Below are 23720 nucleotides of genomic sequence, written 5' to 3' on the forward strand. Positions count from 1 at the left end.
CAGAGGTCAAACGTTTACTATAGGTCTTTACCAGGTTTGCACACACAGTAGCTGGTATTTTGGCCCATTCCTCCATGCAGATCTTCTCGAGAGCAGTGATGTTTTGGGGCTGTCGCCGAGCAACACGGACTTTCAACTCCCGCCACAGATTTTCTATGGGGTTGAGGTCTGGAGACTGGCTAGGCCACTCCAGGACTTTCAAATGCTTCTTACGGAGCCACTCCTTTGTTGCCCGGGCGGTGTGTTTTGGATCATTGTCATGTTGGAAGACCCAGCCTCGTTTCATCTTCAAAGTTCTCACTGATGGAAGGAGGTTTTGTCTCAAAATCTCACGATACATGGCCCCATTCATTCTGTCCTTAACACGGATCAGTTGTCCTGTCCCCTTGGCAGAAAAACAGCCCCATAGCATGATGTTTCCACCCCCATGCTTCACAGTAGGTATGGTGTTCTTGGGATGCAACTCAGTATTCTTCTTCCTCCAAACACGACGAGTTGAGTTTATACCAAAAAGTTCTACTTTGGTTTCATCTGACCACATGACATTCTCCCAATCCTCTGCTGTATCATCCATGTGCTCTCTGGCAAACTTCAGACGGGCCTGGACATGCACTGGCTTCAGCAGCGGAACACGTCTGGCACTGCGGGATTTGATTCCCTGCCGTTGTAGTGTGTTACTGATGGTGACCTTTGTTACTTTGGTCCCAGCTCTCTGCAGGTCATTCACCAGGTCCCCCCGTGTGGTTCTGGGATCTTTGCTCACCGTTCTCATGATCATTTTGACCCCACGGGATGAGATCTTGCGTGGAGCCCCAGATCGAGGGGGATCATCAGTGGTCTTGTATGTCTTCCATTTTCTGATGATTGCTCCCACAGTTGATTTTTTCACACCAAGCTGCTTGCCTATTGTAGATTCACTCTTCCCAGTCTGGTGCAGGTCTACAATACTTTTCCTGGTGTCCTTCGAAAGCTCTTTGGTCTTGGCCATGGCGGAGTTTGGAGTCTGACTGTTTGAGGCTGTGGACAGGTGTCTTTTATACAGATGATGAGTTCAAACAGGTGCCATTCATACAGGTAACGAGTGGGGGACAGAAAAGCTTCTTACAGAAGACGTTACAGGTCTGTGAGAGCCAGAGATTTTCCTTGTTTGAGGTGACCAAATACTTATTTTCCACCCTAATTTACGAATAAATTCTTTACAAATCCTACCATGTGAATTCATGGATTTTTTTTTCACATTCTGTCTCTCACAGTTGAAGTGTACCTCTGGTGCAAATTACTGACCTCTGTCATCATTTTAGGTGGGGGAACTTGCACAATCGGTGGCTGACTAAATACTTTTTTGCCCCACTGTACATATACAGGACAAAGATGCATCTACATGTATAGCAGGACCTGGGAGGTAGAAAGAAAAACCCAACAGCAATAGTAATAGACAATGAAAAAGGTTAACAATTGTCCCTTTGTTGCCAGGCTACATCCTGTAAGCCCGATTTCAACCTCGGAGCAGAAGGAGTGTCCAGAAGGGCCAAAAAAGGGTCCCATGTGCGATAGAAAAGGAAAGGTTTGTCCTTAAGTGCCATAGAGAAGGCTTCCATTGGCACAATACATATCACAGACTGTAGCCACTGGTTGACAGATCAGTTGACTTATCAGAAATCCACAGTACCATAATGCACTTTCGAGCGCAGTGTAGCAGTATGTGAAGGAGATCTTTGCTGCGAAAGCCGGCAGGTAGCTCATCATTTAGTCCTAACAAGCAAGTCCTTGGACCCAGATGCAGTCGGCAATTAAATATAATACATAGTGGGATTGTGGGAAGGAGGGAGCGACAAGACCACCTTTCTGAACAGGCAAACACAGAAAACTGTATCTCAATCTAGGTCTTTTCTTACGCCATATAAAGGAGATAATTGAACCATTTAATTTTGACAAAACTTTTTTGGACAGAGCAAGCGGTAACATCTGGAATAAATACAAGAGGCGAGGGAAGATATTCATCTTGACCAAATGAATACGACCTAAAAGAGGCAGAGGGAGGCTGCACCACCTATTCAAATCGCGATTGATGGTCTGAATTAAAGGGGTGTAGTTCAGACTATACATTTCATGGAGACCAACGAAAAGGCTGAGAAATGTTTGGATCAACCTCATTTATAACAGAGAGGGGCATAGCCTCACTTTTAGAAAAATTGATCTTGTAGCCTGAGAAGGAGCCGTATTGGGAAATTAACAAAACTAATCTAGGAATTGAGTGAGCAGGAGAATTTAGAAAAATTAAAACGTCATCTGCATAAAGTGAAATCTTATGTTGAGAATTGTTCAAACAGAGTCCTTCAATAGCAGCATCCTTCCTAATGGCTGTGGCAAGGGGTTCCATAGCCAGGGCGAATAACAAAGGGCTCAGCGGACAGCCCTGCCGACTGCCACGTTCAATACTGAAATTGCCCGACCTATGACCATTGGTAATTACTGCCGAAAGAGGTGAAGTATAAAGGATCTGGATCCATTTAACAAAGTTGTCACCTAAACCAAATTCTTGAAGTGTGAAAAGAAGAAAGAGCCTCAGGGTTAAACAAAGATGAGTGCTGAATAATGTTAAGTAGACGCCTCACGCTATGTGCGGAATACCGCCCCGTATAAAACCAGTTTGATCATTCTTAACGATCGAAGGTAGTATTGGCTCAAGACGTATAGCTAGGACCTTAGCAAGTATCTTCAAATCAAGATTTAAAACAGATATAGGCCTATAGGAAGCACATTCTTCAGGAGGTTTCCCCTTCTTCAAAATTAGAGAAATATTAGCCTCCATTAAGTAGGGGGGGGGAAGAGTGCCCGCCTCAAAAGAGGACAGAAGCATCTTATACAGTGGGGAAGTTAGAATCTTACTGAATTTCTTAAAAAAATTCCCCCGAGAACCCGTCCGGACCCGGAGCTTTGTTATTTGGAAGCATCTGAATAACTTTCAAAATTTCGCTTTGCGTTATAGGTTTACATAAATCATCCCTTTGGATTTCAGTAACTTTAGGTAAGTTTAGTCCTAAGAAGAAGTGGTGGATTTAAACTGGGAGGTATATAACTGCTTATAAAAAGCTTTAAAAGTATCGTTAATAATTAAATTGTCATATTTAGATAAATCAGATGAGTCTCTAACACATGGGATATTACAACCAGCACCCTTATTATGAAGAAGATTGGCCAGATAGCGGTTAGGTTTATTAGCAAACTCATATAACTTCTGCCTCATGAAGAAAAGAGATTTCTCAGCCTTTCTTGTCAGTAGTGCCTCCAAAGCTGTTTTAACCACCTGAATTTCATTCCTTAATTGCTTTGAAGGTGAATCATTATGTTTAGCTTGCAGTTCATGCAATTCCAGTTCTAATTTTCGTCGCTCCATCTGATTTTTCCGCTTCAGGCCTGCTGAATATGATATAATCAGCTCACGGGTGTAAGCCTTCAGGGTGTCCCAAAGCAGGCCTGGAGAAACTTCAGGGGTTGCATTATCCTTTAAAAAATGTTCAAGCTGATCAGTTAAAAATATTTCGAATTTTGGGTCGTGAATCAAAAAATTGTTAAATCTCCAGTTATGAGACCGAGGGACAGGATTTAGATCACTTAGCTGAACAAAAACCGGCGCATGATCAGATATAATAATATCACCTATTGTACATCTCAAAATGTTTCCCAGTGATCGTTTGGGGGGGAAAACGAAATCGATTCTACTACTTGTTCTATGAACACCAGAAAAAAAAGTAAATTCTTTATCGTTAGGGTGAAGAGTCCGCCAGGTATCAACCAAATCAAGTTTGTTACAAGTATCTAAAAGTGCTTTGGCCCTTGTAGACTTTTGAATTTGTTTGGGAGGGGATCTGTCCTTAGTTGTAGAAAAATAACAGTTAAAATCTCCGGCTATCACAGAATTATCACAAACCCAGTCAGAAAAGGAAGAGAAAGTATGAGCAATAAAGTCGTTAGACTGTACTGGTGGAAAGTAAATATTCAGAAATGACACTGCCTGACCACCTAGGGTGCCCTTCAAGGAAACATATCTACCAAATAACAGTTAACAATTAACACTCGTGTTGACAGGATAATGAGACTTTGTGACCTCCATACACAGCGTTTACTTATGTGCCATTTTAATTGCTTTTATTCTTTAACAAGAACAACATGCTAATGATTTCATTAAAACGTCAGTGATCGTAATAGAAAAACTTGTCAGTGAAAAAAACAAAATTTGCTTTGTTTCACTTGGTGTTAAAAGTCATTTTTGGTTTTCTTTTATTGATTTCCAATGCACAGTACAGTTTGAGGGATAGAAACTGTTCGTGGTCAGGCAAGGTTTAATATTTCTGTATCCCGGTGACTCAAAATTGCTTTGACAAGCACAAAGCAAACAAAATGTACAGTATACAGTGGGGCAAAAAAGTATTTAGTCAGCCACCGATTGTGCAAGTTCCCCCACCTAAAATGATGACAGAGGTCAGTAATTTGCACCAGAGGTACACTTCAACTGTGAGAGACAGAATGTGAAAAAAAAATCCATGAATCCACATGGTAGGATTTGTAAAGAATTTATTCGTAAATCAGGGTGGAAAATAAGTATTTGGTCAATAACAAAAATACAACTCAATACTTTGTAACATAACCTTTGTTGGCAATAACAGAGGTCAAACGTTTACTATAGGTCTTTACCAGGTTTGCACACACAGTAGCTGGTATTTTGGCCCATTCCTCCATGCAGATCTTCTCGAGAGCAGTGATGTTTTGGGGCTGTCGCCGAGCAACACGGACTTTCAACTCCCGCCACAGATTTTCTATGGGGTTGAGGTCTGGAGACTGGCTAGGCCACTCCAGGACTTTCAAATGCTTCTTACGGAGCCACTCCTTGTTGCCCGGGCGGTGTGTTTTGGATCATTGTCATGTTGGAAGACCCAGCCTCGTTTCATCTTCAAAGTTCTCACTGATGGAAGGAGGTTTTGTCTCAAAATCTCACGATACATGGCCCCATTCATTCTGTCCTTAACACGGATCAGTTGTCCTGTCCCCTTGGCAGAAAAACAGCCCCATAGCATGATGTTTCCACCCCCATGCTTCACAGTAGGTATGGTGTTCTTGGGATGCAACTCAGTATTCTTCTTCCTCCAAACACGACGAGTTGAGTTTATACCAAAAAGTTCTACTTTGGTTTCATCTGACCACATGACATTCTCCCAATCCTCTGCTGTATCATCCATGTGCTCTCTGGCAAACTTCAGACGGGCCTGGACATGCACTGGCTTCAGCAGCGGAACACGTCTGGCACTGCGGGATTTGATTCCCTGCCGTTGTAGTGTGTTACTGATGGTGACCTTTGTTACTTTGGTCCCAGCTCTCTGCAGGTCATTCACCAGGTCCCCCCGTGTGGTTCTGGGATCTTTGCTCACCGTTCTCATGATCATTTTGACCCCACGGGATGAGATCTTGCGTGGAGCCCCAGATCGAGGGGGATCATCAGTGGTCTTGTATGTCTTCCATTTTCTGATGATTGCTCCCACAGTTGATTTTTTCACACCAAGCTGCTTGCCTATTGTAGATTCACTCTTCCCAGTCTGGTGCAGGTCTACAATACTTTTCCTGGTGTCCTTCGAAAGCTCTTTGGTCTTGGCCATGGCGGAGTTTGGAGTCTGACTGTTTGAGGCTGTGGACAGGTGTCTTTTATACAGATGATGAGTTCAAACAGGTGCCATTCATACAGGTAACGAGTGGGGGACAGAAAAGCTTCTTACAGAAGACGTTACAGGTCTGTGAGAGCCAGAGATTTTCCTTGTTTGAGGTGACCAAATACTTATTTTCCACCCTAATTTACGAATAAATTCTTTACAAATCCTACCATGTGAATTCATGGATTTTTTTTTCACATTCTGTCTCTCACAGTTGAAGTGTACCTCTGGTGCAAATTACTGACCTCTGTCATCATTTTAGGTGGGGGAACTTGCACAATCGGTGGCTGACTAAATACTTTTTTGCCCCACTGTATATCTTTTCCCCATCCAGCAATGCACCAAAGCAGAGGGCTCAAATGAAAGGGAAAATAAAAGTACCAAAAAATCAGGCATGAACTAGTAGTTGAACAATCACAATCCTCTGGGCAGAAAATGGACCAATGACGCACTTTTTAAACCTAAACTCTTCCAAAACACAAGGGACCAAGTTGTAACACTGTGAATTACAATGGATAAAACTCACACACCAACCACCTGTTTAGTTTAGAGTCATCTGCAGTACAGCACCTGTAGCTTTAGTAAAAAAGACTTTTAAGCACAGCATTAGTGCTTCATCATTTGCAGCTTTTAAATGGAAACTTTTCCATTTTCATCAGCAAATGCTTGTGTTGGTTGTGTTGCCAATATAGTCAGCCAAAAATGTGACACCTTAACAATATCATTTTTAAGATACAACCTTGTTAAAACAGTGTGTGAGTGTTGTTCGAAAATCACGGTACTCTCTGGTATAAAAATGTACATTAAAGCACATCTAATATGTTGCTCTACAAAGCTTGCTAAACCATTCATTTCAAGGTTACCTTGTTTTACTGTTGCACACAGACACATGCTGTGCTCTTGGCACTTTTACGACTCAGACAACAAATGGAAAACGGCATCTGTGGTGTTATTTGCTGCTTGCAGTTGGGAGACAGCAAGAGAGATAGTGGTGAGGAAGAAGACTGAGACAGAAATAAGAAGGACAGACAATAATGTCGGGAGAGGATAGTGGCATTGAAGCAGTTTGGGAGATGGTGGAGTGTGAGTTTCAGATGGAAAGAAAAAGTAGGAGATGGAAAGTGAAGGGGGGAAAATGTGAGGAGTGGGAGAACAGGGGAAATACAACCATAAAAGTTTGAGGAGGTTAGAAAAAAAGGAGAAAACAAGTGACAATGCTGCCAGAATCCATCGTTTCAAAAACACACTGAAGTTGACAGGCAGAAAGGCAGACGCACATGCGTGCAGACAGATCGACATACAGGCGGAAAAGTCTTTAAAGTGCCAGATGAGCTGACAGACTGAAGCAGACTGAAGTATACAAGCAGGTAAAGATTCAAACAGAGAAACAATGCAATGCAGATGGACAATGAGATATCCGATCTAATTGATAGGCAGGCAGACAGCCAATCAAAATATTCTACTAGCTTTAAAGATCAGTCAGTACTCAGTCAGGTAGACATCTGTACCCACATATTGTTGATATGAAGACATATGGTTTTCATGTGTAATCTTTCAGATTTTATGCTTAATATATTGCAGCAAATTTGTAGTTTCAGCTCATAAAAACATCAGTGTTATTAAAAAACAAACAAACAACGCATACCAAATCCTAAATTTGCTTAGTTTACCTAAGGGCTAAAATGAGCCTGAAGTATCCGAAGTATTACAAGGCAAGGCTAATATGAATATTTCAAGTTTTTAAAATGGAGATTGTGGCATGACTTTGTGAATTCTGCAGTTTCCTGTGACCTTAAACCAACCAGAGGTTCACATGAAACTCATGAAAAGGATGGCAGCCACAGTCAGAATAGGTTTGAATAGGCTGATGTCATTCTAAAGGGTCCAGGTTATTTCACTTCTCTCACTTGTGCAGACAATTTCTCTTGCCTTTGACACCCAGATTACCAGACCAACAGATCAAAGGAAAACATTAAATTGGGTTCACTGTAAAAAACCCAATTTTGGACAGTTTCTTTAAACAGAAAATCTGTTGCTGACAATGTTGGACTGCATGTCTGCCATTCCCTGAAAGGCCGGCCTCTTTCAAGTTCCACGTTGCATTTTGAAAAGATCTTGATATTTGTGGTTACTGAAATGTAGTTCTGGGCCAGTGTTAACATCAGCACAAGGAGGAAAAGAAACATTGTGAGACTGCGTCAAGTATTACCCAAACCACTATTATCCAAATCCTTCTACAACATTTGTTGGTTTCTCCCTTTAAAGTGCACAGTGTATCGGACATTTGCTGCTCTATACTGACTATGTGCTACCGATGCATTCGACACTCACGTGACACTTTATAAAGATATACACCTTGCAGATGCCAGGTTGGACCCCCCTTTGCCTTCATAACTACTTTAGTTCTTCATATCACACACTTAACACATTTCTTATAGATTTTGGTCCGTATTGACATGATAGCATCGCACAATTGTTGCAGATCCAGATAGCAAATCTCCCATTCCACTGCATCCCAAAGGTTGCTCTTTTGGATTGAGATCTGGTGACTGTGCAGGCCATTTGAATGTAGTAAACTCACTCACCTAAATTGGACAACACAAGATTGGAAAAAATGCTGCCTGGTCTCATGAGTCTCAATTTCTGCTGCAACATTCAGATGGTAGGGTCAGGATCTGGTGTAAACAACATGAAAGCATGGATCTATTCTCCCTTGTATCAACAGTACATCAATATTTTTTGGTGCACTTTGGGCCCCTTAGTACCAAGTGCCACAGTCTATGCCACAGTGTCGCTGCTGACCATATCTGTCCTTTTATGACCACAGTATACCCATCTTCTGTTGGCTGCTCCCAGCAGGATAACGTGCCATGTCACAAAGCTCTTGTTGTGCTGTTGAACCAATATATAAATGATAGAATACTGTAAGAGTGAAATCTATGTGCATTTGTTGGCTATGTTTCAGTTATATAATGTGTAGAGAAAGGCAGTCTCCCATGGAGTGACTGACAAAGGTAATCAAATTATCATATAATATTAAAAAACATACAGAAAAACTCTAATTAGGCCAAAAACTAAATTATAAAATTAGTTTCACTTCAGTATTTTCGTATACTTGTGTTAAAGTGGTGATTCAAATTTATCTCCTTCTGCCATTTAGCAGCTGATGTCACATACAGTATTACTCTGGAAATCACTAGAGACAGAAAAGATGGCCAAAAGATTTGAGAAGACAGCTCACGAAAAAGAAGGAGATAGCTTTTAAATTAGTAATTTCATCAGCCAGGATCGAATCCGTTGGAAAATGCATGCGTGTTTGGTCAAGTAAAGATATTCTCTCAATTCTCAAGGCTTAAGGCTTGAACAAAGTGTGAGAAACATACCTATATACGCAGTTCTTTTTGACTCATTGCAGTATAACGCCACACTAGTCTATTTCTCCTTTTTCTTAATTAGCTCTCATAGCTCTTTTAAGTATGTCTTTTTCAACATTATTGTTCGATATTTCAGTCATTTTATTTTTCATTTTATAAACCTACACACCAGCTGTGTCTTCTTGCCTGATTCTCATAGCCTGATAGTTCACTTTAACTAATGTGTTCAAATTCAGACAAACATTTACTCAGATTCATAGATGATTTGATTAAATTATTGTGGTTTCAGGTCAGAGGCTAAGGTCATAGTAATATCATCTCCTCCCCATGAGATATATGAGGATTGTGGGACTTTTATTACACTCAGCACAAAAGTTCACTTATCCCAAGAGCGAACTAATGGCATTGTAGAGGTCGAGGTCAATATGTGATAAAGAAATTAAAGTGACACATTGCTTAATTAATCATCTTTAAATTGTAAAATCGCAGACATAGACATAAAAACTCATTTTGTTTTAAACTCACTGCATTATCCTTTGTTTAATTTAATTTCTATTAGAATCAGAAGTGCAGTACAGTTGAAAAAAAAAACATACTGTGACATTTAAAATATATAACCAATGCTCCTTTTTAAGTGTGCTATGCCAAAAAAAGATGAGGGGTTTTTTGCTATTAAACTACGTAATTGCATTTCTGAGGCTCGTCTGGCATTTTTAAGAGACCGAGGGGGAAATGTATAATTTTTTTTTTTTAGTCAACGCTGTTCTACAGTAACCTGTGTCTTTCGAGTAACGTTTGCTTGTTTCTTATTTTTGTTTTATTTACTTGATTAGTGTAATAAAAGACCATTGTTAAATTTATTGTCCACAAGTTAAAGAAGACTATCTGTTTTTGCATATTTCAGTTTAAAGGATAACACTAGATCAGAATAATAGGTATACGAGAGCACTTCTGAAAACGTGCATGGTATGAGGTTAAAGTGGGATACGCATAAGTTCTGCTGACTTGTCCTGCTGCATTATCTGTGGATTTAGCGAACTACATTCCTTAGAAATAAGACCTATTACTTGGCAGTCTGGACAATTATTTAAATAAGTAAGTAAGCAAGTAAAATGTTATTGTTATTTATATAGCACGCTTTGAGACAATGATCACAAAGTACTTCACAACAAATTAAGCCAAAAAAAAAAGATTAAATGCAAGCTAACTAAATGTAAGTCTAAAAAGATGGGTTTTTAGTTGTTCCTTAAAAAGTGACCACTTAGTCCACAGATCTCAAATTTAGAGGGAGAGAGTTCCAGAATAGTTATTAACTGTTTTATCTTCTTGTGAAATAGACTCAGAGCAACTGTATCTTCAGTAAGCAAATATGCCTGAATTGCACAGAAACAATTCATATTTGTGTTGTTTGAAGAATGCCTTTGAAAAAAAATTGCATACTGAAGCACTTCTATTGCAACTTTATGGACATCTGCGTGCATGAACGCAGGGGGGTGTCCATCACGTTCTCTATGTCAGCTGGAAGGACCGTCACATTGGAGCACATTCAAATTTTATTTGCTTGAGAGTATTTTGTATAAAAATCAGATTGAATTACCTATTTGATCATTACACAAGTTACTGCAATGCCATCCTGGATCATTCCAGCCCACTTCAATACCTTCTTGTTTGAACTTTATCTTTTAATTCTGTATTGAAAGCAAGCCTCCATATCTTATATTATACGCTACAACGGCTAATATGAACATGTCTTTTTTTAAGTTAAGTTTAAGCAAAATCATTAACACCTGATTTGATGCACAGAGTTGTTAGAAAAAACTTTATAGGAACGCCGGATCTGTTGGAAACCCGTTGTACTCGTTGCCTCTGGCTGAGCTGCCAAGAAAACAAATGCAGTAAAATTATCTTTTGAACAACACTATGTAAATGCAATCCTGTGTATGCTCATGCACATGCCCTCAAATATTTATAGTTTGACCCAAGACATACTTTTTCATGTTCATTTTAAAAAAAAATACATCAGCATGTCAATACAAGGAGTCTATTATGCCATGCAGTAACAATGAATTTAAAAGTAGTATAAGCCAAGGTTTTTGTAATTCATTAGATTCAATGGCTTAAAATACAATTTTCCTGCAAGAATAGGATGCTTAGATTGTGAGCTTGCATGCTTACAGAAGTGAGGTTAGATGAAGTTTCTCCTCCCAGACAATCTGCACACAGGCATGGACATATATTTTTGTTATCCCCCTTCTTGGTTTTCTTTCACTCTCTCATTCTTTTTCATCCTTTGTTGCTTTTATTGCATGTGTATATGAATCAATATAACCATCCATCTGATGCCATTTCACATGTTTTATGTATTGGTACTTGAATGTTGCGTCGCTCAAGTTCAGACTGCTTGAGATGTATTAAGCCGTTTGACTTTGAGTTGACAATTGTGTCAAAACTGTAAAGTAAAAGGTGAGAAGAGGCCTGTAAAAATATGCCAAGACACTTGCTGACAGAATACAAAAAAGAGAAAATCAGTTTTAGAGTCGGAAAGACTGCTGCAAAAAAAAGGGAGGGTGATTGACAGGAAGGAGGAGTGACGAAAAGGGAGAGGCTCCATGTGGACTAGTACAACAGAATGGAGAGAGGTAGAAGAGAGAGATTTGGGATTAGAGACAGGAGAATGCCAGGGGATACAGAAAATGAATTTTGATTATTCCGACAGTGCGGAGCAGAAATGAGAAACAGAGAAAAAATAGATTAGTTACATGCCCCGGCAACTGTAATAAAATCACCAATATTGGCTCACCATCACAATATTTTAACTGCAGCGTGCTGCTCTAATGTCACATTCTAAACAGACCAAAAGCAACAGTTTCAAAATCTAATTTTCACATATCTGATTTTGTAACTCCCCACTTCTTCATCAGAAAGCCGCACTTTCAACAATCATGTCACAACAAGCTCTTATTACAGCAAGGGTATGTTAACTAAAAACTTAAAACTTCCAGCTACAGCTAGAGAACTCTAACCAACCTTTGAAGGTTATTACCTCACTCTACAGTCTCCTAATGAAAATCCTGCAGCTAATTAGAGACCTACTGAAAAAGCAGGATGATAAACTGAGAGATTTGGAACCAGCAGGAGTGAACAGCAATTTGTCATTTTTATCCACCGTTACAGCACTGCAGCAGTCCGGGCTGATGCTTACCAGAAAGCAAACTGGGCTCATCTTATTGGAAATCTGACTGTCTGTGCTGGATGTGAATGGACCCATGTAGATGGCAAGAGAGCCGTAGAGGGTGTAAAGAGAATCAACCTTTATTTGAAATGTACGAATGCATCAAAATAAATGGGATCATTTACCAAAGAAAGTTCATAGAAATTGCTAGCATAGGACCCTGTGATATTGTATCCACCTTACTTGATAAAGTAGCTGACAACCATGTCCATTAGCTGGCAGACTCTCAGCCACAACCATGACACTGTGTTTCTTGATCCACTTACTTTGTCTAGCCTTACAATGTGGCCATTTGGATGGTGGTTTAATGATTTAGCTTTTGGATGTGATTGCTTGACAAGTTGTATAGGCTGGTGCTTTAATAGCCAAAACATTCTGCAGAATCAATTCTCACTTTAACAAACTTGTTGTTCCATTCGGATATTCAGTTTTAAGGGGGTTACAGTGTCTGGCTAGTTGCCTGAACAATCAGATGGATTTTCCTGCATGTTTGTGTATTGGGCTGCCTTTCAGTTTGAACACTTCATCTATCTACCAACTGATATAGCAGATGCTCTCAAAGGATTTGTAATGAAACTGTAATGATCTTGTTTAATTGAAGCAATATTTTTACATATTTTGACTAATTAACTGATGATGAATGAATCTGAAACATTGCTGGAAAACAGCCCATATTGATCTGTCAGCGTGCAACCAGGAGTGCCCTCCCACACATTGTAAAGCATCAGATCAAACATGACTTTCATCTGATATTTAAAAACAACAACAACAAAAAATCTTTTGTGCAGTGATGTTGCCAAAGCAAAACGGAGCCAAAGAAATGCCCGGTACTGGACACAGCAGAAAAGGACCAGACCAGAATTGCTGTAGAGAAATAGAGAAATGAAAGGGAGCAGTGTGGGGAGGGATGGAAGAATAATGACAAGAAGGGCCAAATGATGCATCATAAAGAAACAGGAGCTGAAATAGACAAGATAATAACTGAGGAAAAAAACAATAAGTGGGACAAATGGATGACTGTGGCTTTGAGAAAAAGACCTACAAGGAGGGAGGGTATCATCGCCAGCATCTATCACTTTCCTCATTATCCTGTCTGTCCTTTCACACTGTTAAAACTCTCTTAAGACTATGTCCTGCAAACTGTATTTATTCAGAACGTGTACTTTGGGTAGGTATGTGTGCTTTTTTTAGAGCTAGTTTTAAAGTTAAAGGGTTTTTTTCGAAATTCTGATGACTTTGCACATGTAGTAAGCTTTTAGGGAATGAATGACAGTCAATACAGTATATCCGCAAATATAGTTTAGGTGTGTGTGTGTGTGTGTGTTGCTGTTGTTATCAGTATCAGTCCAGCTTGCAGTAGTCAGAACAGCAATGATTAGAGAGTGCAGGAGGGGGTGTGACATAGGCTTGGTAATGAGCTTTGTGCATGTGCAGTTTTATGTGTATGTGCAAATGTAAAGGTGCGCATAGAGCATGATGTTTCGAGCATGTGCATGGGTGTGTGTGCACATGCGTGCATGTGTGTGGGCATTCACTCAGTTTTCTTCCTTCATCCCTGTCAAGTAGCCACTGTGGAGATGGAGGGTTGGAAGAAAGGATAACAAATAGCTGGTAGTTGCTGAGGTCTGCTGGGATGGTGGTTGGAAGCAGCAGCCTGAGGGAAAGATAGAGAGGCCGAAGGAGATGTGGAGGGAAAAATGCAGGATGAGGAATCTAGATGGCATGAATGGAGTGAGTCTAAGTGAGGAATTGAGATTTTAGTGGGGATGAACTATAGAAATGGGAAAGATAGAGACATGAGAAAGGGAGGAGGAGGAATAGTGCTGGAAGAGTAATAAAAATGTTTATTTTCATGTCATAACTAAATAATTAGCTTGTTATCACAAGAAAATGAGCGTTACACCAAGATAACACAGTAAATGAATGCAAAGCAATTACAAAATTAAATTTAAAATGATTAAAATCAGAGGCGTTCTTGGCTTTAATAGTACAACAAAAGGAAGGAAATCATTTATTCCAAGCCTTTTGATAAGTTGTTGCACTACAAAAAAACACTTCATGTTTATTCTTTATTGTTGGCTAGCTGTATTCCTGGTGCTCTTTTTTTCTTCTTCTTAGTAACAGTGTGCTTGAAGAAACTCAGCCGTTTTCTCAATTAAATGCGTCTTTACCACAAAGATATTTGTATTTAAGGCTGAATATTACTGCATTTTTTTTTTTAATTATTTTTAATACAATACAAAGAATATTATATTGTATTATAGCTGCTTCTCTTTCCTGGCAACCCTTTACTTATGGTACATTGTTTAAAGGAGGAAGAAAATAACCCCAGTATCAGCTATGATGCTACAGATCTTTTTTAACAGGGGTGCAATGATTAGCACTGTTATTTTACAGCAAGAAAGTCTTGGGTTTGAATCCACCCTCCTGCTGGGCCCTTTCCATGTGGAGCTCGCACCTTTTTATCCCCACAGTCCAAAAGACTGCATGCGCTGGTTTGGTAAACTGGCTATTCTAAATTGGCCGTGAATGTGAAATGTTGTCTGTCTCTCTGTGATAAACCTGGCAATTGTCTGTGGTGTAGCCTGCCTTTTGCCCTATGACAGCTGGGATAGGCTCCAGCACCCATGAGACCCTGAACTGGATAAGAGAAAGGAAGGGAGCATGGATATTCTATGCTTGTAGAAGTGGTGAAATCTGCTCTTTGGATATGATTGCAGAAGCAAGTGACAAAAATGCAACATCCAGTTTTCCTGAGTGTGCCCAGGTCCTTTTGTTAGCTTTGTCTCTTTGTGCTATTTTCCTGTCAACACTTTAATTACTGTACACTGTGTAATAAAGGAAGAAAACAGCCTCAATATCAGTACTGCAGACACAATAGATCTTTTTCACAGGAGATCTTTTGACTTGTTTACATTCACATAGACTGAAATGAATGATGCCTTTCAGGGTTTTGGTACAAATGCATGATGGGTCGCTGTCACACTGTCATACCTTGCAATGAAATAGTAGAATGAATAGAAAAGAGATATCGCTAGTAGCTTGTGTTTTTATTTTCCTTTTCCTAGCAGTAACAGGTCCCTATTTGAGTCTGTATTCATTTGATTAGCTTCAGGTTTACTATACCATTACCTGCAAGAGTGTTTGGATAGAACAGGTGGTTAGAGAAGCAATTGACTGGACTGGAAGTTAAAATTCATACAAACACATTCAGCACACACTCTCTCACACTCTCCAGCAGTCCCATTTATCACATAGTGATGGCTTGATAGCTTAGCCAGTTGGTAGCCCATGTTATAATGTTTAGCCAGCTGTGACGGTTGGCCTAATGACTGGACTGGGTTTATTTAATGGAGCGAAGCCTGCTGGAAATTTGAGATTTGCCAGATTCTTAGAAAATCTGTCAGGGTTGTAAGTAGGGAAAACTGCACCACACACAATAAGAGGCAGGTGGACAAAAACAAGACCACGCATGGGTTCCCTTTGAAAAGCTATTGATGGTTTAATTTCAGCGCTTGGCTCAGGCCACTAATGGGACCTGTCAGACAAGTTGTTCCAAATGTGCTGTATCAGAGCAAGTTTCATCCAAACATCATGTAAGCCTTCGTCAAACGACCAAAGCCCATTAACATATGTCACATATGGTTTATATCACTAATTAAGGTGGGATTGATCATCTACTAATTTGTTATTTAGTCCATAGGTATATCAGCAGAAAATAACTACAGACTGATTTATTTTAATAATCACATATTTTTAATGTGTTAGGGCACAAATATGATGGATGTGCAGGCTCCAGCTTCTGAAATGGAGGACTTTCACTGTTTTAAATGATAGGAATTAACTGTGTTGTTATTAGTTACGAGTTAATTGGTTAAACAGGAATTAAACCCTTTATTTAAATTCAGCAGAAGTTTAAAGATGATTAGCCAATGGGTCAATGAGCTTGTCCACAAATCATAAGAATCATCACTCCTCCTGCAGTGTTTTTAGTAAATATTACACACAGTGATCAAGGTCAAGATCACATTAGTCGTTTTACGGCCAATAACCTGTGAACTGTGATGGATCAGATGAGCTGCTATGCCATTGATGCTCTGGGGGTTTTTCTGTCGCATTTGGCTCTTTGACTGTATTTTTGGATCTGCAACTGAATGTTAAGCCAATGAGAGAAGCAGCAACATCCCACATTAGAGAATGCACTGACAAAAACATGGCACTGATTAGATCAGACATGGCATGAAAAGGAGGCGAGGTGGGTTGCAAAGCAGCTTTGCATCTGCAAGGCTAAAGCGACTTACATGGAGCAGCCTGTTGATTTGCTATTAGGATTTATAAAAGGGTAACAGCTGATCCATCAGCTGTTCTGCTGGTTGCTGATTCAGCTGTATTTTGTAGGATACCTGAACAAATGCCATTCAGTTAGTTTGTATATTTTATTATTTGTTCTCAGTTGAACATCGGACTTTACAAACAACACATAGATGCTTAAAGAACGTCCTTACTGACTTTATTCTTTGTGTGCAACTCGTGTTATCAGTGAGAGCAGAGGCTGTTTTGACTGCTGTGTTTTGTCACACTGTCATTGGCATCCTATAACTGACATATGGCTGGAGAACAGCAATGCACTGATCTATGGTGTCTGACATTACTGTACTGAGGAATATAAACAGGAGTGTTGTCAAAGATTAAGTGAATTTGTTTATTAAATGCATTTTAAAAAAAAGCTGTTGCTCAGCAGCCAAGTCTTGCTTTATCTCTAAGTGCAGTTTCGAAGAGCAACTTCTTACGCATTTGTTATACAATCCAGTTTTTTAAAAATGTAAACACTACTTATAGACTTTGTCTCTGGGGTTTGAAGGATCATATAACTGTAAGCATGAAGGAAGGAAAAAAAGAATATCTTGGAAGTATTTTACAGATTCAACTCTCATGTCTACTGAACTTGCCAAAATGTGATTACCCTTTGAGAAAAGGTTGGCCCACAGTGTACACATACATATTTCATTTTCTCATCAGTTTGTATTGATTGACTGATCCATTGCCAGGTTTCTGCCAGTCAGCGAGGAGGCTGCTGTTGGAACCCCAGTGGGAGTCATCTTAGCATCTGCTGTCAATCAAACTATCGTGTACTCCATCATCGAAGGCAACGAGGGTGGTGAGTAAACTTAGAGCTGGTTATACAGAGTTTTCCTGTGTTTGGTTGTGGAGCTCAAAATTCTATAACAGTGATCAGACAAGAGACAAGAGGATGCAAAGGGGTCTGCATGGGATCCTACAGCCATGTTGGTGTAATTAACTGGGAATGCTTTTTATTAGTGAAGAAATCTGAGCACTGTATGCTCAGGAGACATTATATGACTTCCACTTCATCCTATAAAATGCTACTCACTAGCTGTCGGTATCCCACTCACTAACTGAACATTATGGAACTATATGCCACCCTTCTATCTTTCTTAATTGTTCTGTCTTGTTCTACCCAGGTGTGTTTGCTTTAAATGAAACAACAGGAGTCATTTACACTGCCAAGCCCCTGGACTATGAGACCAATGCCAGCTATGTTTTGAAGGTAGAGGCGGACTCCATGAGAGTGGTGTCTTCAAACCTGCGAGCTCCCTCAAAAAGTAAGTGCCTGATGACAGGACACCTCATGACCTTTTTTAATATACTGGTGCACTATATGGAAAAAAGCACCGGGCCACCTACATGAGCTGGTCGGCTATGAAATGCCATCCAATGAAGCTCCTGGTGCACAGTTTTCTGCTGATGTTAACGCTAGAGGAGTTTTGGACATCTGCTGGTTCTCAGTGAGCAGAGCGCTGGTAACTTCTGCACAGCTCAGCAAACGTCATGAATGAGTTGTTGTGGTTCCTAAATGCTTCCACCTTACAATAACATCACTCACAGATTACCGTGGAATGTCTAGGAGGGAAGATTTAGTATTCTCAAACTGACATCTGACATCACACATACTTTGTCCTGAGCTCTGACAGGTTAAACATTATTTTCTGACCGATTCAACATTTGCATTATCATATGCATCTTCATGAGGGAAATGTCACAACACGTTCAGAGCTGCAGTGCATGTGTTAAAACTTTCACCTTGCACACGCTCTACAAAGCTCTACTTTTTATTATACTCTACCTTGGCGGTTAGTGTTGCCTTTAAAGCAACTTTTTCTTCTCGCTTAGATTTCTATCAAAGCTGCAGGTTTTGCCAGTTTGTTGCCCTCACTGTTGATGTTGATTTTAAAAAAAAAGCTAGATGTGTGTCTCATTGCCTCTCACTCGAGGTCTCGGCACATGTGCAATTATATAACTGCCGAGAATTTATTTCTCAAATGTCAAAGAGTGTTTGCTATGATCAAAGTGGGAAAATAAGCTGGCAAGCGGGCTGGAAGATTGAAGATCATATCTGTAAAGCTGTAACTTTTTCCAGTCTGTCCCATGCATTGGTACTCAGTGATCTGTGCAGGTCAGTTCAGTGGTAAACCAGCTGTAATCTAAGTTTTCAAGTCTTTCTTTTTACTTTTTTTGTTGCCAAAATTGCATGTGAGATCAAGTGTTGACTAAAACTGAAATTGTGGCTTTCCTTCCCCTCTTTAATTGTTTCTGCCTCTTGTTTCTGCAATTTCCATCTGCCTGCTGGTGTTTTTGCTTTGAAAACATATCTGCATTCTTCTTAATTGATGTTCAGCTACCAAGGTCTCTCTTCCTTAATTATAGTGTTTACCACATGCTGTTCTTGTTTCATTTAAACGATTTGAATTGAAGAATTCTGCTGGGATTAAAGCTACAAGTCATTGTAGTCATTAGCAGAACTCCTTCAGTTCTTCTTGGTGCGCATTTTAATCAGGAAACAAATCAATAGGAGATTTCAACAATATGTTAATCCTGCTTTTTAATTCAAGTGAAGATATGGCTTGAAACTATATGTTTTGCTCTTGTGTTTTAAGGATGCCTGTTAAAGATAAGCTGAATATTGTTTGCTTTATCCTGTCAGCAGTGCAAGTTTATTAAGGGAATTTTTTTTTTCTTCTTTTGTCTGTATTGAAGTAAACAAAAGTTCACAATCCTGGGTTTGTGCTGTCTTTCTGACATGATTCACCTTTTAACCGTCGGGTTGATTTATTGTGATGCAGTTTTCCGTGGGTGTGATTCTGAATTTCTTGTTCATGGCCAGATAAAGACTGAATGTGAGTCATTCTGAGGTACAATTAACAAATACAAAACACAGTAGCTTATAGTGAATATTTAAAGGATATGTAAGACATTTAAAGCAGCTTTTTCTATGTGTGTGTTTTCAGTACTAAAACATGAATTATTGATGCAAAATCTGGTTTGTAATCTTGGCAAAGACATTGCTTGTGAAGACAGTTGCCTTGGAAAGGCCAAGACGTCTCTGATGCTGTCAGTTATCATTAAGGGTTGAGATTTCTTGACGCATGTGTCTCAAAAATCAGATCAGATCCTTCAGGTCAATGTTATTGCTCCATTACTTGCATACTCCACATTGAGAAGTGTCTTAAATATCTCACTACATACTTTCAGATGATGAACTTGAAGTCCTTTAGTCATTGTTCACTTAACTAACCCATGTTTTGAAATCGTTTGAATGCCCTGAAAATGCAGTTTGTTTTCCAGCTTCTCAATGCAATACATAGAACATTCATTGAACAGTCTCGGTACCACAGCACATACCACAGCACGCCAATGACTTTTTAGGGACATTTGAATCAAAATGGAAGCATAGATGTTTGGGATGGTTTGCAATACCAAAGCTTTTTAATGAAATTTGATGAGAGCCCACCATCAGAGTACCGATGAAAGAGATGAGGAGATTCTTTTAATCAGATTTTTCATTCGAAGCTTCTAATTGTAGCCGAATTAATCATAGCTGTTGATGAAGGGAAATGCTTGTGATTAGTTACTTTACTTTTTGTTTTTGGTGTTTTTTGGGGAGGTTGGTTGGTTGGGAGAGGTTTTTTTTCACCTTTGCTAATGGTGGCAATAAGTTGTAACTCTAGCTGTAAATTTTAAACTCTTATTCATTGTCAGACAAGTTTTGGATACACCTAGTGCTTTTAACATAAATCTAAATCAAGTGGCATTCTTTTAGAAGCTATGGCCAATGAGCGGATATGATAATATGAACGTAAACCACAAAAATCAAACTTTCAAATCAATTTGAAACACCTAATAACACTGAAACAATACATTTGTAAGCAATAAATTGGACAAAAATGCCAAATGTAGCAAAAATGATACAAATTAAAACAGATACATGCAAATTGAAATAGTCTGAAGTTTCAATAAATACTTAAAAAATTACAATTTTCTGGCAGTTATTTTATGATTCAAGTTTTACAGGGCTAAAAAGAAAGTGATCAAATCTAAAATAGATGTCTTGAACTCATAACATGGATCAGAGTAAATCTGATTAATGTTCCACAACCTGAAACACATCTGTTATGCGACACAGGCATAGACTCTATATAAAATATGATGTACTCACTGGGACGTCTCCTTTTGGTTTGTGAAGCTCCATTTTGAACCTTGACCATAGTATTTTAGGCCATTGCTATTATTTTAGCTATCGGCTAACTCTAGCTAGCTCGATTAACAATCTGCTGACGTGAACCTGAAGGATGAAATTACTGGTGCTACAGCACTGCAGCCATTCAATGCTGCTTGTGCTTGTCCTTGTATGTGTTTCACAAAAGCACTCCTTTATGGAAAAGTGTATCACAATGTGTATTTTGTGTTTCTGTTTTCTAGCTAACACAGCTAAAGTGGTGATTGATGTCCAGGATGAAAATGACCATGCGCCAGAATTCACTAGACCTCTCTACATTGGAGGAGTTGCAGAAGACTCCAAAACCTTCACCTCAGTCTTGCAAGTACAGGTACAGCTACACGAAGATATGCCTATTAACACAAATAGCATAAAACACACAGTTCAAATTGCTAATTACAGTAGAGGCTTAAAACAAGACCCCGATTTATGTACTTTGTAGGCTTGTAGTATGGATTTTACTATATTGTAAGGTACTGCTTACACAGTGCTTGTTTGGAAATAGATTTTTTTTTCTTGTTTTAAAATTATTCAAGTATTACAAAAATCATGATTGATAGGTATGTTTTTTCTTTCTCTGTTGATTGAGAAATCTCTCTGTTTCCCTTTGGTATACCTGACTGCTACAAAGATTCATGTAACTGTAAACAACTTGAGCGTATTATTAAAATGCCTTTCAGGACCCTAAATGGGTCACGGAGCCTATCTCTTTCAGCCTCTATCTTAGAAATTGCAATATGTTTTAATGAGCCTGGATGCCACAAGAGACCCAGGCAGGGTCCCTGGCAGAAAAGTATGCGCTTTAATATTTCATTACCGTTTTTAAGATCATTCTTAGATATTCCTCCTTCATTAGATCATTCCAGCGAGAGTGACAGGAACGATGAGAGCATCAGGAGAGCATGTTTCACAAGTTCAGACGATGTGCTTTTCTCACTCATGAACCGAGTGTCTCAATTTGCTATTCCTCTGCTTCAAACACCTGAGGTTTGGGGCTTACATATGGGTTTTGTATGGGTTAGAACTATGTTTGGTTGAAGCTGGATTACAGGAACCAGCTTTTTAAACAATTTAAATAAACTGAGAGAGAAAAACTGGTTGCAGGCTCAATTGCCACAGAGTGAGGCAATATATCTAAAGGTTCAAGGAGGAGAAAGGATTGATGGTTAGATAAGAAGAGCTGACACCCTGCTGAGAGACAAACTGACTGGACTGAAAAAAAGCAGGGAAGACATACATGATCTATGATGGATGAATAGATAACAGCAGGGAGTGACTAGAAAGATGGACAGGGATGCTAGCTGTACACATGGTAGCATCAAAATGAAAAAGGGAGTGAGACAAAAGCTTCAGAGTAACTTTGAGAAATGTGCTTTTCCAATCTTAATTATGAATAATCCTATCTCATCTGTCTGAAGCATGCAAATCGTCTTCTTCAGGCAAAATGTTTTTTTTGTCTGTGTTTTGCTACATGCAGGACGTTTCTGCCTTTAGGGTTTACAATTTGCACATGGAGGAGTTGATGTGTTATTTTGTCCCTCAGAGGATGCCATAATTCAAATATTGATTAGACTACATCAACAATCAAGCTCAGTCATCTCCATTATTTTTTTCTAAATTCATTAATTTCACTTTTTGCCTGTTAAAAATGTTTTTCCAGATGCACTTCTGCCTCTGTAGTGTGGTGGTTTACATATTTGCTTGGCAAAATAAAACCACTGGTTCACTTCCAGCTGGGGACACAAATCCCCTTTGGGGTTGTGTAAAACTGCTAAATCATACATGCAGAACTATGTGATGTGGTAAACCCAGCTGAATGTAGCTATTTCTACTTTTCCAGCTGTGTAAATCTTTGACATTTAAGCTTCTTTCTCTCTTTTAACTAGTGTGTTGACCAGAAATTGCCTTAAAGCAAAGCCCTGCTTGGTGAGGTTGTGTTGTTATGGGTACTGATAAAATGAAAATATACTAGACAGAAAGTCCAGCTTTAATAATCCATCAGAGTTTCCAGTGCTGGGACTTTTTTTTCCCGCCATCAAGGCAATTACAAGGTAAACAGCAGAGCTACAATCCAATCTTTTTTTTTTCTTTCTTTTTTTTAATGGGAACAGCATCTGTTTGATCAGGATGCCTCGCTAGATGATGCATCGTTGCTTCTGGGTTGAGTACTACCTTGCTCACCAAGTGCTGGCGTCATCTGTGCAAAATGCTTCTGAATAATTCTTAGGTGTGCAGGGCATGAGTATATTGAAATGTTTGCAGCTATTGCTCAATTATTCATTTGTGCCCACATATTTCATATATTTCATGTTTACAGGAAGTTGGGTAAGTGTACAGGTGCAAAGGCAAATAAACTGCGACTTTAGAACGACACAGACCTACTTGAATTTGGACATATCTCTTCATAGGTGCAGCAGAGAGACCTGCACCCTGTACAGTTTAAAGCAGCTCTTATCACTAGTGCACATTTTAATGTATTGCTGAAAAGTTACCCTCATCTCTGCAAGGAAGAACCCAGAAAATGAAAAAGATGTATACATTTGTTCTTCCTTCAGTACGCCCCCCTTCCCGATCTCATCTTTCTCCTTATTACCTTTATTTCTATTTTGTTGCTTCTTTATTCCCTAGCTATGAAAAAAAAATTTTTACTTTGTTTTTATCTACCATATCTTACCTTTGATGTGGCGGGTGTCTATATCTACATTTCTAGCCCTTCTTATAATAACCCTGCATAAAATCAATGTCTGTCTGAGAGTGTGTCTGGATTTTAATGTGAGATTTGCATGTATATTGAACAAGGGAGAGACATGATAGTTAGCCAGAATCATAGATTAAAT

General features: G+C 39.2%; 1 protein-coding gene across 1 annotated transcript in view; it reads left to right on the forward strand.

The window, feature by feature from the left end:
- Window positions 1–23720, forward strand: part of LOC120737965 (protocadherin-15-like) — a 230699-nt gene that overhangs the window by 159444 nt on the left and 47535 nt on the right. The window contains exons 27-29 of the mRNA XM_040038931.1: window positions 17357–17466; window positions 17792–17932; window positions 21087–21214. Of these exons, the coding sequence (XP_039894865.1) occupies window positions 17357–17466; window positions 17792–17932; window positions 21087–21214 (379 nt within the window). The remainder of the gene's footprint in view (window positions 1–17356; window positions 17467–17791; window positions 17933–21086; window positions 21215–23720) is intronic.

Source organism: Simochromis diagramma, unplaced genomic scaffold, assembly GCF_900408965.1.
Source record: "Simochromis diagramma unplaced genomic scaffold, fSimDia1.1 OVJJ01000402.1, whole genome shotgun sequence".
NCBI lineage: Eukaryota > Metazoa > Chordata > Actinopteri > Cichliformes > Cichlidae > Simochromis > Simochromis diagramma.